This window comes from Aaosphaeria arxii (genome assembly GCF_010015735.1).
Source record: "Aaosphaeria arxii CBS 175.79 unplaced genomic scaffold BU24scaffold_13, whole genome shotgun sequence".
NCBI classification, from domain to species: Eukaryota; Fungi; Ascomycota; class Dothideomycetes; order Pleosporales; genus Aaosphaeria; species Aaosphaeria arxii.
The window spans coordinates 996241-1009777 of NW_022983486.1; the positions used below are offsets into that span (position 1 = coordinate 996241).

The following is a 13537-nucleotide window of genomic DNA, read 5'->3' on the forward strand; positions in this document are numbered from 1 at the left end:
GCTTGAATGACCCCAGCAGCATGGACGGCCCAAGACGCTCGAACAGTCCAAGCAGTTCGACTGGCCCTAAAAGCTCGAACGGTCCCAGAAGCTCGAACGGTCCCAGAAGCTCAACTGGTCCCAGAAGCTCAAATGGTCCTAGAAGCTCAGATAGCCTAGCAGGCTCGACTCATTCACAAGGCTCCAAGGACCCGAACCTCCCAAGCTCCTTGCATAACAGTAATGCTACGGACAATCACCAACACCCTTCATCACCGTCTCCAAGCAGGTATTTAACAGCCCTTCCCTCAAACATCAATCCTCTTGATTTCTCCTCTTCGTTAAGTCCACCACCTCCATCAACACCTCCTCCACCTCCTCCTCTTTCTCCGCCTCCTCCACCTCCACCTTCATCAACGCCTCCTCCGCCTCCTCCGCCTCCTCCACCTCAACCCACTACCAAGCCTACAAGACCCAAACAAGGCCATCGCAACCCGCGACCCGCACCTCCGGCTCCAATTCGCCGCTCGGCTCGTATAGCTGCGCGAAAAGGCTCCCAGGCGAATCCCTCGTCCCTCAAACGCAGAATCTCCGAGCTTTCCAGCAGTCTCCCTTCCCTGAGTGCCACCGAAATCACTGCCCTGCTTCGCAAGGTCGAGTATCCTGAATTCGTACCCCGAGGGACTTTCTTCGACCTCAATGCCAGAAGGAAAGGTAGCTGGGGATCTCAGCCTTTCAAGCCCGCGGGGGCGGTGTATCACAGCGGTTATGGGAAGACTCGACAGTCGACAAACGGAGAGCAGCAAGAGGAGGACTCTGACGGGTCGATTGACGCTGATGGCGATGTTGTCATGGATGATGGAGATTCTTGCCAGGAGTCCGTTTCAGATGGCAGCTCTTCTGGCCCGCTTGAGTCGACTATTGCTTCTTCGGTCTCCCCAGAACCAGAGCAGTTACCACAAATTCTTACCACAGAGGCGGATATCCAGAGTGAACTTAACGATGCCAGCAGCTACAGGTCGTTGTCGATTACTAGCCATCAATCGCTTCCGGTCGATCAAGGTTTGGTCTCGGAAGAGTCCGTTCAAGTCACAATTAAGAAAGAGAGTGTGCAAGCAGCGTCTGACAGGAAGCTATCGCCAGTCAGGGATGTAAACATAGTTAACGAAGTCATGTCTGATATCGATTTGGCTAAGCAGATGGCCAAGTTCACAACCCCATCTCCATCGCCCTCGACATCACCCGCGCCTCCAGCCACACGGAAGAGAAAGCGTGACGAAGAACCGACATCACAGACGCCTCCAGTCACACCGAAGAGAAAGCGAGACGATGAACCGACAACACCGCCACCCTGTCCCAGAAAGAAACACAAGTTTGGATCGTCAAAGAGTTACCGCATCGCTAGGTTCTCGCCCTTGCCACCGTTGCCGGCGCCCCTTTCGGCAGCAATACGCAGCTCTAGCGTGTATTCCACGTGTAGTGAGAGCTCGCAGCCTGCCGCATCTAGCGCACCCACGACCACACAGTCTTCACCGTCACCACTGTTGGGAAAGAGGAAACGTGTCAACGAGGACGAAACGACATCGACAGTCAGCAAGTCAAGGAATAGGGTCAGGGTTGTCCTCAAGGCTGGAGAGAGTGTCCTTGTTCGCGCGTCACCATCGCGAAAGTCGACGATGAAGGGAACCGCCGGAGTGCCTGTCTGATGTGTCCATATGATTACAGGCTTGCCCATCGCGTTGCATTAGATTAATCCGCATCTTCTTAGTTCCCAGGCCGAAGCTGCTTGCTTCGTTTCTACATAGTTAGTTGATTTTACTTGCGATGCTTTCTGGGTTGATTCCTGGCGTATCGGTGTTTGGAGTTATGGTTTCCTACCTTTTGCCTCCGCCTAGCATGAGCGATCAGATAGCGTGTAGAGCGATGGATAATTAAAAGTACCGATAGTCATTACCATTGGATAAGTTGTGTTTCCTTATTTTGATACTGTCCTCGTCCAAAAATCATAATTTCATGTATCCCAAACCTCATGTTACGGGGTTGCAAAGTAAGAATTAAACTTACAAAAGTCCTTGAAGATCTTTTGAAACTTGCTACGTAGAAAATGACTTTCGTCGTGTGCCCCTGCTGCCTCTTTCTTAGTTTTCTGAGACTTTCTTTTATCACTGCAGAGTGTCCAGGAACTAATTACGTTGTTGCAGGTCACCTTTTGCTGTTGATATCGCGCTCTTCCTTGCGGCAACTAATTGCACAGCGAAGCGTGAGAATACCTACATCTTCCAGTGCATGAATGCACTGTCTTTTTGAGAAAGCTCTCGATTATAGTCACGACATGGATAATTGGACGCATTACAGCGGACTGGCTTGCAGACATGACGTTGGCACGTTGGTCCCCTTACTCGTAGACTAGTGCGCGTGTGTGTATATCTACACTGCACTCGGCCCAGAGGAACATTCTTCTAATGGGTAAAGTTCAATCACACCATGACAGATATTATCGGCAAATAGGTCCACTAAGTGACGAAAAGCATTGAATTACATCCAATACAGCGTCGCCCAGCCGGCTCGGATAACAATCGCGCTTGTGTAGAACTTGACTGGGGAGCATCGTGAAGATGACGTCAAACCAACAAATGACATATCTACCTCGAGAGGTTGTATTTTTGCATTTTATCTGCCATCTAATATATACAAACAATCTTCGGACTTCATAAGTACTTAAATATAAGGCCGCAATAAAAATAAAGTTCTCAGTTCAGTCCTACTATCCCCTCAAAGCATCAAAACAATGCCATTCCGCCTCCCACGCAGCACCGCCAGCGTCCTCTGCAGCGCGCGGTCCACGCAACCTCTCCGCTCACAACGACGCTTCCTGTCAAGCACACCACGCACCCTCTTAAAAGAAGATGCCGACCGCAGCGCCTCGGAAATCGAAGCAAAGAAGCAGGAACAATTGGACAAGCAGAAGCGCGGAGAGGGACATTGGCACGAGGAACTTGCATCACAAGGCGAGAGCAATATCGCTGCGGACAAGCAGGAGGTCAAGGAGGGATCGCACGATGAGCATATAAGCAAATTGCAGGAGGAAGGCAAGCAGAAGAGGGAGAATGGGCAGCTGTAGAGGGTTTGTTGGAGACATTGGTGGTAATGGCGAGATTGTAATGTCATTGAGAAGCATAGGGCTGAGGAATCGCACTTGGACGACCCGAATGGTGAAGATGCATGGACGGTGTACATAAGTATCCTGTATTCATGGCGCCGCTGCATAAGGTGTCTGAATAACAATGAATATATTATGATCATACTCAACCCCTATTTCACATGCACCCATCAGCGACGACTGTAGGCTTCAATTGCTGCATCATTTTCAACCTGATATTGCATCAAGTATTATGCTATTCGCTAGTAAGTAAAGCATCATCATCGATATTTGAAGGAAACTCGATCCCCGTAGAGAATGTCCATCTTAACGGACGAACGATTCGATGATTCTGCAGCATCTCTCCACCATCCAATCGGATGGTGATGGTGGCACGGGGATAAGGCCCGTAAATCGTAAGTCCTCCCGGCTCAACTCGAATTATTGAGTCTCGTCCGTCTCCACCCCCAGGCAGTCAACTTACCTAGACAATCCGTCTTTGTCTTTCTTCCTTCATCCCACGGCCAAGCTGCCCCTTGGAGGTGCGTGCGCACTGCCACCCCCAGAGTCCCAGACCATTATTTCCTCGTCGTTATAGTCCTAGACTCCTAGCATTTGCTGGCCATGGGCCTTTTCCTTCGTCGCGAGTATTTCCCTTTTCCACTTCTTGGAGTAACCTCGTGCGGTCGCAACCGCAACCGCATCTGCAATCGCTGTATCCGTGTCGTGTGTCATGCCGATAACTCAGCGCAGCAGAGCCTGCCAACAATGCCGTAAACGCCGAGTCAAGGTATGCCAACTGAACATTTCCCATTGCCGAAATCTGCCGGTCCGCTTCGAATTGGAGATGAATGTTTGAGTGTATAATAATTTCTGTGCAATTCTAGTGCGATGAAACACCAGGAGCCTGCCAGACATGCAAACGACTGGGTTTGAAATGCTCGGGTCCAATCCAAGGCTCTGTCATTATTGACATGACCGACAAAGTCACAAAGCCTCGAAAACGTATCAAGAAAGAAGCAAATCCAAGCAATAGTGCAGACGCGAGCAGCGCAAGTAGTAATAATAATACTAGTGGTGTCGTTACGGGTCGGAAAGATTCCGCCAACGATTCGTTGTCGTCTACGATCCCCCAGCATGTTGCACGAGAACAGGTACAATTGTCAGCTTCCACTCGTCGTTCTTCGACCTCGTCTGTGGTTCGTGAGGATCCTGCGACTTCGATATCTCATCACCAGCAGCTGGTCCTTTCGCCTAAACTAGAACCCGTTATCAAGCGAGAATCCTCGCCGACAGTCATTTCAAGTCCACTTCACGATGCTGTTGTAGCCACTCAATTGCATTCAAATCCACCACTACTCTATCAACCTTCCCAAGCAGACATCTATGATCAGGCGTTTGTCGCTCACTTTGTCGCACTCAATAAAGGAGTTCGGACTTCAACTCCTGATATTCCATGGCTCACCCATTTGCCTGGTGCATATGCTGATATCAAGCAACCGGCCCTGAAGCTATCGATCCGAGCTACCTCAATGGCATTCTACGCGAAAGTTCGAAAAGACATCCCCATCCTCGTGGAGTCTTATAGATGGTACAACATGAGCTTGCACGCCCAGAGAAGATCACTCGCGAGGTTTGACAGCACTACCGTTCCAACGGATGAAGATGTCCTGGTGCCAACGATCCTTGGTCTATACGAAGTATACGCAGGCACCACCCCAACAAGTGTCTTTCAGCATTTGACTGCTGCGACGAAAATATTAGAGATTAGAGGCCCACATAACTGTAGCTCAGGCGCGGCATTTCCGCTCTTCAAAGGTATCCGTGTATCTGATGTAAGTAACTTCCAGCATACAACCTTGTGGACTAGTTTTAAACGTTTAAACCAGGCGCACAAAGCTGCGGTACTTAATCAACCCTCCGTTTTCTCGACTCCAGAATGGATGTCGCTACCCTTCCTCCTGGAACCGAAAAATGCGCATCAGGCGCTGGTCGATGTCCTACTTCTCATTCCAGCCTGTATCGCCTTATGTCGGAGGAAATGCAGCCTGGGCAGCTTCTTCTCGGGAAAATTACCCCTGAATATAGACCTTGGACCGATTCGAGGCCGCGCGAGAGAGCTTCTACTACAACTAGACCATTGGTCAATGAAGCACCCGGAACTTTGTACCGCGAAACCTTCTGAACAGATCACTCCTCTGACCAAGCGGGGACACACTGGAAAAGCCAGTCCACTTTCCCGACCGTCTCCCCATCCGGTACTCTCAGATACATTCCTTGCGCTGACTGCCTCCACTTACCAGGCAACTCGATTAATCCTGATGCTTCTCTTGCAAAAGGTTGATGAGACTGTAGGGTCGACTGGCTCAGATACAAGAACAGCTTCATCCGAGGCCCTCTCTTCATGCTCGCTTCTAGATGATGTGAAGTCGTGCGCCGAGTCCATTCTTGAGATAAGCGAGTTCTTCGAAAAGACCCATCCCGTCGGTTTCGATTTCATGCGAAGCGTGTTTCCACTAGTAGTCGTCGGTATTTTGGGCCCCCAAGAAGAATATAAGACGACTGCACGGCAAACACTTGACAGATGGGGCGAAATGAGGGGAGTAGGGGGATTGTGTGGGGCTTGGATTGATATTTGAAGGATAAGGGTTCCAAATGATAGCAAACTACAGCCGAGGCCTCTGCGACTGGGATACATGAAAGATAATCAATACTCCTCCCTGGAACTGGTCCGACTCCCAAGCCAAAAGAAGAGATAGCTACCGAAACAGATAAGAATACTCATCGCTACTGCTCCCGCCCACGGAGACGTCGCGATATGGGCGAGCTCATCTTGGGTCTTGAAGAGAGCAACCCAGCCTCCATCCATACCGAGGCTTGTTTGGTTCCCTCTACAGTAGCATCGATCATACACGCCGGTGTATTCTAAGAGGGCAGTGAGGACAAGCCACAGGGCATTACCTATCGCAAGCGTCTTTCCTATAACTCGACTCACGACGGCGCATCCACAGAGGAAGGAATGGTAACTTGAGCGTTCGTACCCCTGAGGTCCTCGCGGAGTGATGGCAGGAGAAGTGACCGAGGGCCGGCGGAAGTCCATCGATGGCGCGTCCCTGTGCTCGCGTTGGTAGAGCACCATTGCCGCATGGGAGAAAAACATAGACGCGGCTAGCAAGATCCACACTAGAGTCCCGAGCCCTCCATACACGAGGTATGAAGCAGTTCGGCACCCTATGCCTCTCGTGGGCGTGTAATATGCAATCAGAATCCCAGGCCCAGTCGTTCCCCATTGAACAAAAAGTGCCACGACCCCTGCCACAATGATCCGTTTCCACACCTCGGGCGTGATTTCGCTCCACTCGGGGTAGGCTAGGATCTGTCCTCTATTCAGCTCCAGTCCGCAATATTGTGCGGTAGTCCAGGAATCTCCCGCTAGGTTCTCCTCAGGTCTTCGCTCACTGTTCCACCGCTTCAGCACATCTTTTTCCTGTGCAGGTTTGCATGTCTCCCCAGTCGCTATAGCGTTCACAGTTGTGCTGAGTGCCGATTCTACTGTCCGTGCCAACTGCCACCATGTAAACACCCTCGCATAGTTGAAAATGGGCCCAACTCTTTTCTCATCGCCCATGATGTCCGCACCAAGCCATCCGGGGAGATCCAGATTCGTCACTGGCGGAACTTCGAAAGCCGCTTCGTTTGTTTGTATACGATGCGGCTGGACTGCAAGACCCGATCGGACCATGATCCCACGCTGTTCAGCCTTCTCATTCACCGAGGTTTCAGTGATCAACGGCGGTTCTTTTGCCCGATACGCAACATCTGCGCGTAATGCCTCATCAATCGAGTCAGCACCATTCTGCGTCCCTACCGTCACCCAACCCCATATAACCGGTATCAACCATAGCCAAAGCGTCCCGCTGCTCAACTGATTCGCTACGACGCGATCCCCTCTACTATCAATGAATCCCGAAGCAATCGTAAATAACCACGCCACAGCAGCAGCAGCGATCTGCGCAACGAGTGAGAAGGTAACGCCCCTCCTCGTCCTCATCAATCTCCTTTGCAGATTCTTCCACCACGCCTGGTTCTTAGGTCCCACAATTAGACTGCTTAGCCAACCTCGCTCCTGGCTTGCTCGCAGCGGCACCTGCTGTGCTTCTTGCAGCAGGAACTGAATCGCCTTGACACGGGTGGAATAGTCTGTGTACTTGTCGTGCACGGCGCGGGACTGGGCGGTTTGTTGTAACGTATGCCAGCGCGTGCGAAGGCTGTAACGGTTCAGGATCGTGAGGGTGAGCGAGTATGTGATCAACGCTGGGGATCCGACGGAAAGGCACAGTGATAGCAAGTTGTCCCATGGTGTGGATGTTTCGTAGGGCAGTTGTGCGGTCAATGCGAGCCAGGGGAGTAGGAAGTTGGTGAACGCCGATGCGAATGTCTGGAAGTTGAATATCTGACGAGATAGATGGTCAGCGACTAATTCTTCGTAGGATGGATAGGATCATGTATTAACGTACGTAAGGAACAGCGTCCAGACTACAGAATTGATAGCAGTCTCTCAAAGTGATCCCCCATGTTTGGTCGGTGAATGTCTCCATGCGATGGCCCCACGCATCAACGAGGTGGACGAGCTGTTTCTCTAGCTGTGTTACGCATCGTTCGTTCCAGCCGTTTATGGGCAGCTTGTCGATTATCGGTCCGATATTATTGGTGATGTTCGCCATGTTCGCCAAATGGCAAAGTATCAGGTATCGCTTGTATACACTTTCGCGGGTTGCAGCTAGTTATAAGTTTTCGAAACTCACGTAAGGTTACGACACGGTGTATCTATGCACGCTCGCTGATGCCCACACCCCGATGTACTTGATGCCTACGCACCCCGATTTTCACAAGAAAGAAGACTGACATCGTTGGTATTCCTATGCAGCTTGTAACATATATGTGCTTGAGTGCTTCTTATCAACGTCACGCACATGGAGGGCGTTTGAGAGGTGGATTGCCCACCTTGCTCACCGGGTGTCGACACAGCCTCTTCATTTGCACACTTTATTTGCTTCTCTTCAGCCTCACATTCATTGTCACGCGCGTAAGGGGATAAGAATGTGGCGGGAAGATACGTGTTTGATTGGTGGGCGGATATTGCTGGGGATTTGGAGTGCAGATACAGGGGTTTTGTGCGAGATACGACGAGAATGCGAGGGGAATGAGTGTGACAGTATGAGAGAGGAAGAGGAGGTTGGGGGCGGGTTTCGCGGGGTATGTCGTACATTGGACAGCACCGCATGGATGATAAGGAGGGTTATGGCGTTTGCGATCTTGATTAGGATGCAGTCACTTTGTACGGAGTACTCCGTACTATCACCGTTATATTTTCCACGGTACTCCGTACTTCTGATCCGGTGGTTTCTGTTGAAAATAGAAACCTTGTCTCTCTCCAATTCTATATCTATGATTCTATTTGATCAGATGTAGGCCCATTTCAGACGGTCTGCTGGAACGCCCGACACCGTTATCGTCTTTGTCACACCTGGTATAAGATCGAAACCATTGTCGCTGAGTTTTGTTCCCTGTAGCTCGCTGAAAACGAATCCCTTGATTGGAGTCACCGCAGAAATGAAGATTGTTGACTTGTCTTCGGAATACCGGATTTGAGGTTCACGCGGAGGAAATTGGATATATTTGATCGGGTCGGGCCACGAAACGTCAGTTGCGACTTCTTTGCCATTGATACTCAATACAGCGTAGATAATGAAAGGGTCAGCTTTCGAGGGTTCAAATGGTTTTCTTGGATCTTGCCCGTTCGATTTTTCTACTTTGCGTTCTTGGATGACTTCGGTGGTTCCATTTCCTTGAATTGTGATATCCAGATTGATGGCCGGCTCGACTTCCTTCCCATCACGGATGGACAAGAATTTGACTTCAACTGTTGCTTTGGCTTCATCACCACTGCTGCTAGCAACCCAGACGTTGAACTCAACATTTTCCCAGATGAGCCTCATATCGATGTGGCTAGTGTCCCTTTTCCATAACGCATCGGCAGGCCTCATTGTCCAGTCGTTGAACTTTCTAGTCACACCGATTGTAATCGGCTCCATCGCTCGTTTTATAGCATAGTAGGCCGGTTTGGGAACCAGGTAGTAATCGACAATCGCCCACGACATGGTGGGCCAGCAATCGTTCAACTGCCACACGAGCACACCGCCGCAATCTCGACTGCCTTTTGTTCCCCATTGTCTTCGCCATGACTTGTAAGCCCAGCTCATGGCATCTGCTTGCATGACCTGTGTCAAGTGTGTGAAATCTTCAACCGAGTACTTGATGCGGAAGTTCTCTGCTACGTACGATACCAGCCGGCGTTCGTGGCCGATAGCTTTGTTCCGGAAGTCCATCGCCATAGACCCCGGCACACGGTCGACGTCCTGTGTCACATTCTTCTCAAGAGTCTCCAGATGGGGATATGCTTCCATGCCGAACTCGGATACGAAGCGTCCGCCCATGCTCCCGAGCTTCTGGTACGGTTTCATTTCTCCATGCCAGACATTCCATTGATGAATGTCACCTACAGTAGGATCTACCTTGAGGGTCGTGCTTGTGCCATTTCCAAAAGGTGAGCTGGGGTGATACGGGACATTCTTCGATTCTTCTTGGATGACCTTGGGTAGTAGATGCTCGTAGATATATCGTGCGGGGAAGTCTGTCTTCAGCCAAGATTGGGGGTCTTTGTCCTCCGTAAAGTGGTATTCCAGTCCGTAACGTTCCACGATTTGATAGTCCTCGTTGTTACCTGCCCATATGACTATGGATGGGTGACTACGCAGTCGACGAACGTTTTGCCGGGCCTCAAGTTCAACGGAAGATAGGTACTCTGGGTATGCAGGGTAGTTGGCGCATGCAAACATAAAGTCTTCCCATACCAACACACCAAATTCGTCGCATGCATCATAGAAGGAGTCAGGTTCGTAGATACCACCGCCCCAGACTCGGATCATGGATTGGTTTCCTTCCGCAGCGAGTTGAACCCAATCTCGGTAGCGCTCCGGAGAAATGGAAGTAAGAAAGGAATCTGCAGGAATCCAGCAAGAGCCTCCCGCGAAAATATCAACATCGTTGATACGGAAGTAGAAGCTGGTTCCGCGCTTGTCTTTCTCTTGGATGAGCTCAGTCTTACGGAAGCCGATGGTCTTTGACACAGAGCAGAGGTCCACTTGAGGTGTGGATTCTGATGAAACAAGTGTGGCCTTGATGGTGTAAAGGTTCTGTGCTCCGTATGTGCGCGGCCACCAGAGGGAAATCTGTGCGATGAATGGAACAGACGCGGTGCCATTCTTGACCACGGTCTCATACTTCCCGACCAACTTGTCAGCGGACTTTTCTCTAATCTCGAAAATTACTTTGCTTCCTGGACCATCGACTTGCGCATGAAGTGTCCCCGATGCCCTTTTGAGGTCTTTGTCAAGATCGTACTCGACCCAAACATCCTCAATTTTTGCCGTGTAAGTCTCAAGCCAAATTGGCTTCCATGGTCCAGCTGTCAAGAGAATGGGGCCCCAATCCCATCCCCACGCATACTGGGCCTTCCGAACAGGGCCTCGCGAGACCTCAGTTTGGTGAACAATGAATCGGTGTTGGTCCTTATATTTCTCGACCAAGTCTAACCCTCTTAAGCGGGCGCTATCGAAAGTAAGCTCGAGAACATTGTTGTCGCTCTTGAGTTTTCCTGTCACGTCCACAGTGTTCTCCACGAACATGTTGTCGCTTTCCAAAATTAAGCTCCCGTTTAGGTAAACCGAAGCAAAGGTATCCAATCCTTCGAATCTTAGCACTGTTTTCGAGCCGTCATGAGCGTAACCCTTGGGAGGGGAAAATGAGAGCCGGTAGGTCCATGCCTCTTCGGCCACCCAGCGGACGGAAAGCTCGTTGAGATTCTGAAAAGGATCTTCAATCTTGCCGTGTTTGAGGAGATCTCGATGTACCTCTGTAGGAAGGTCGCCAGCGGGAAGAAATTCTCCATTAGAGGAGCGGTCGCCCCGCTTGAAGGACCACCCTTTGGCAAGAGATATCGAGCTGACGGGAACGACTGACATAGTGGATGGACAATGACAGTGGTCATGAATTGCTCCGGTCTGCACGAAAGAAGGATGCTGCACCGTGAAGTAGATATCAGAAAACAGGGTGAAGACATGCAATTGATCTTACGATATTATCGAAAGAGGTAACCCGCCCTGGCCTCCCTCACTAATGGTGTGTGCCGGTGGCTGTTTTGTCACCTTTGGCCGACGATCCTTGGGGTTCCATGCGGGGTTAGCGGCCTTGGGCAGGGATCGTCGTCAAAACGCTGACCTTCGCCAACTACAGTTTCCTGTCTCGGTCTAAATGATCCGATAGCTAGAAGTTGATTGTTACAAACAGGGTGCAACGATAAGATGCGACGTGATACCGCTACCGAGGGTGCGGGTCATTATGTGCGGAGATGTGCTGCCTTCAAAAGGTTCAGAATCCGCCCCGCTTGAGTGTACTCCACTAGTGGCTTCCACCGGCTAAGCACATATTGCAAAATGAATGCGACAGAGAAAAAATCAGATGAGTTCGTTGGGGAGAAGATGCTGACAGAAGATGGTCGAAAAATAGTCGATGAAGGCGAAGTGATGGGGGTGAATGCCAACATTGCGACGATAATGGCAAAGCACAAACCAAATCCATGGGGAAAGGGACATCTGAAATTATATCTCTTAGCATGTGTCTGCTTTCTCAACTCTACTATGAGTGGTATGTTTTTGTGTATGCAAATGATCGATGGTTAACTTACACAAGGATAGGATATGACGGGTCTTTGATGGGTAGCATAAATGTCCTCCCCAACTATACCTCCTATTTTGGACTCCCCAACAAGGGCACACCATCAACCGGAATAGTATTCTCTATTTTCCAGATTGGGCAGATGTGCGCTGCACTGTTCGTCTGGATCGCGGATTGGCGGGGTCGCAAGCAACTGATATTCATCGGGACCATTGGAGTCATTGTTGGCACCATCGTAACGTCCACTGCTACAACATTACCTACATTCATTGGTGGTAGATTTTTGCTCAGTTTCTTTGCTACTCTGGCATGCTCAGCGAGTCCACTGTACTTGGTCGAGGTAGCACCGCCACTGTACAGAGGTACGTTGGCTGGAATGTATAACACATTCTACTACATGGTGACCACATCCTCTTCTTAAAGACAGCCAATGCATTCTAACATATCGAAAGGGATCAATACTCGCCACTTCAGCGGTCTACGGCACCCATAAGCATCTCTCACATAAGGGCGATATTGATTGGCGACTCCCACTGTGGCTCCAGTGTGTTTGTCCTGCTCTAGTGAGCATAGTAATTCTTTGGTTCCCGGAATCACCGCGCTGGCTTATCGGTATGGATCGTCAAGAAGAAGCAAGAGCTTTTCTCGTGAAATATCATGCCAATGGGGATCCGGACCATCCCTTGGTTGCACTCGAGATGGCCGAAATGATCGAGTCACTTCAAAAGGAGCCAGTGACTGGCTGGAGAAACTTCTTTGATCTTAGCGTTATGGTGAAAACTCGATCCAGACGATACCGAACCATGCTCAATATGACATTTGCATGGTTTGGGCAATTCTCTGGTAATAAGTGAGTGTTGAGAAGCTTCTTTCACAATTCTTAGCATAAAACGCCACAATGCTTGCTAACCCTTGGCAAAGTGTCGTATCATACTATCTTCCTTACCTATTAGCCAACGTTGGCATCGCCTCTGCTGATACCAAGCTCCTTCTCAACATCATCTATGCCATTGTGGGATACATCTTCGCGTCTGCCGGTGCACGCATGCATGACGTGATCGGCCGAAGGAAGATGCTTCTAGGAGCAACGGCTGGCATGATAGTATGTCTATCGATAACTGCCGGAACCGCAGCTGGCTATGTGAACACTGGCAGTGTGACGTCTTCGAATGCATCCATTGCCTTCATCTTCATATTCGGTGCCATCTTCGCTTTTGCATATACCAGTATGCAGCCGATCTACCCTGCCGAGGTCATGTCAAACGACATGCGTGCGAAGGGCATGGGTACTTATAAGATCACTGGTGGCTGCGCTGGGTTCATTAACACATTTGCTGCGCCGATTGCTCTCACAAACGTAAGTTTTGCCGCAGTTTTGAGATAAAATATGCTGAAAACCATTACTAGATCGGATATTGGTTCTACGTCTTCTTTGTCTTTTGGGACTGCTTCGAGTTTGCGTTCATGTAAGTCATATCCAGATATAATGAATGAGCTCAGCGCTAAACAATCTGACTCAGGTACTTTTTCTTTGTCGAGACGAAGGGTTTGACGCTGGAAGAGATGGATGATATCTTTGAAGCTAAGAATCCCCGAAAGGCTAGCACAAATGTCCGAAAGATT

At 50.0% G+C, this 13537-nt stretch overlaps 6 protein-coding genes across 6 annotated transcripts; 3 read left to right on the top strand and 3 right to left on the bottom strand.

Moving 5' to 3' along the window:
- Positions 1–2628: 2628 nt before the first annotated feature.
- Positions 2629–3210, top strand: BU24DRAFT_428602 (uncharacterized protein). The gene has a single exon (XM_033529516.1). The coding sequence runs from the start codon at positions 2768–2770 to the stop codon at positions 3098–3100; it is 333 nt and encodes a 110-aa protein (XP_033378047.1). The 5' UTR covers positions 2629–2767; the 3' UTR covers positions 3101–3210.
- A 400-nt stretch (positions 3211–3610) lies between these two features.
- BU24DRAFT_81199 (uncharacterized protein) lies at positions 3611–3990 on the bottom strand. The gene has a single exon (XM_033534664.1). The coding sequence runs from the start codon at positions 3930–3932 to the stop codon at positions 3711–3713; it is 222 nt and encodes a 73-aa protein (XP_033378048.1). The 5' UTR covers positions 3933–3990; the 3' UTR covers positions 3611–3710.
- Positions 3991–4092: 102 nt separating this feature from the next.
- On the top strand, positions 4093–5757 carry BU24DRAFT_357926 (uncharacterized protein; the record flags this gene model as incomplete). The annotated part of the gene is made up of 2 exons (XM_033523977.1): positions 4093–4953; positions 5008–5757. The coding sequence occupies 2 exons, from the start codon at positions 4093–4095 to the stop codon at positions 5755–5757; spliced, it is 1611 nt and encodes a 536-aa protein (XP_033378049.1).
- On the bottom strand, positions 5737–8215 carry BU24DRAFT_380325 (uncharacterized protein). Its single transcript, XM_033524717.1, has 4 exons — positions 7636–8215; positions 6848–7571; positions 6255–6787; positions 5737–6161 (listed from the first exon to the last, which is right to left on the bottom strand). The coding sequence occupies exons 1-4, from the start codon at positions 7840–7842 to the stop codon at positions 5826–5828; spliced, it is 1800 nt and encodes a 599-aa protein (XP_033378050.1). The 5' UTR covers positions 7843–8215; the 3' UTR covers positions 5737–5825.
- A 330-nt stretch (positions 8216–8545) lies between these two features.
- BU24DRAFT_428604 (glycoside hydrolase family 2 protein) lies at positions 8546–11367 on the bottom strand. The gene has a single exon (XM_033529517.1). It carries the CDS (start codon positions 11200–11202, stop codon positions 8581–8583), a length of 2622 nt encoding a protein of 873 aa, XP_033378051.1. The 5' UTR covers positions 11203–11367; the 3' UTR covers positions 8546–8580.
- Positions 11368–11509: 142 nt separating this feature from the next.
- Positions 11510–13528, top strand: BU24DRAFT_380331 (sugar transporter; the record flags this gene model as incomplete). Its single annotated transcript, XM_033524718.1, has 6 exons — positions 11510–11884; positions 11935–12314; positions 12367–12764; positions 12836–13271; positions 13322–13380; positions 13435–13528. Coding segments are annotated over exons 1-6 (1578 nt in total), but the record flags the coding sequence as incomplete, so codon positions are not given.
- Positions 13529–13537: the final 9 nt, after the last annotated feature.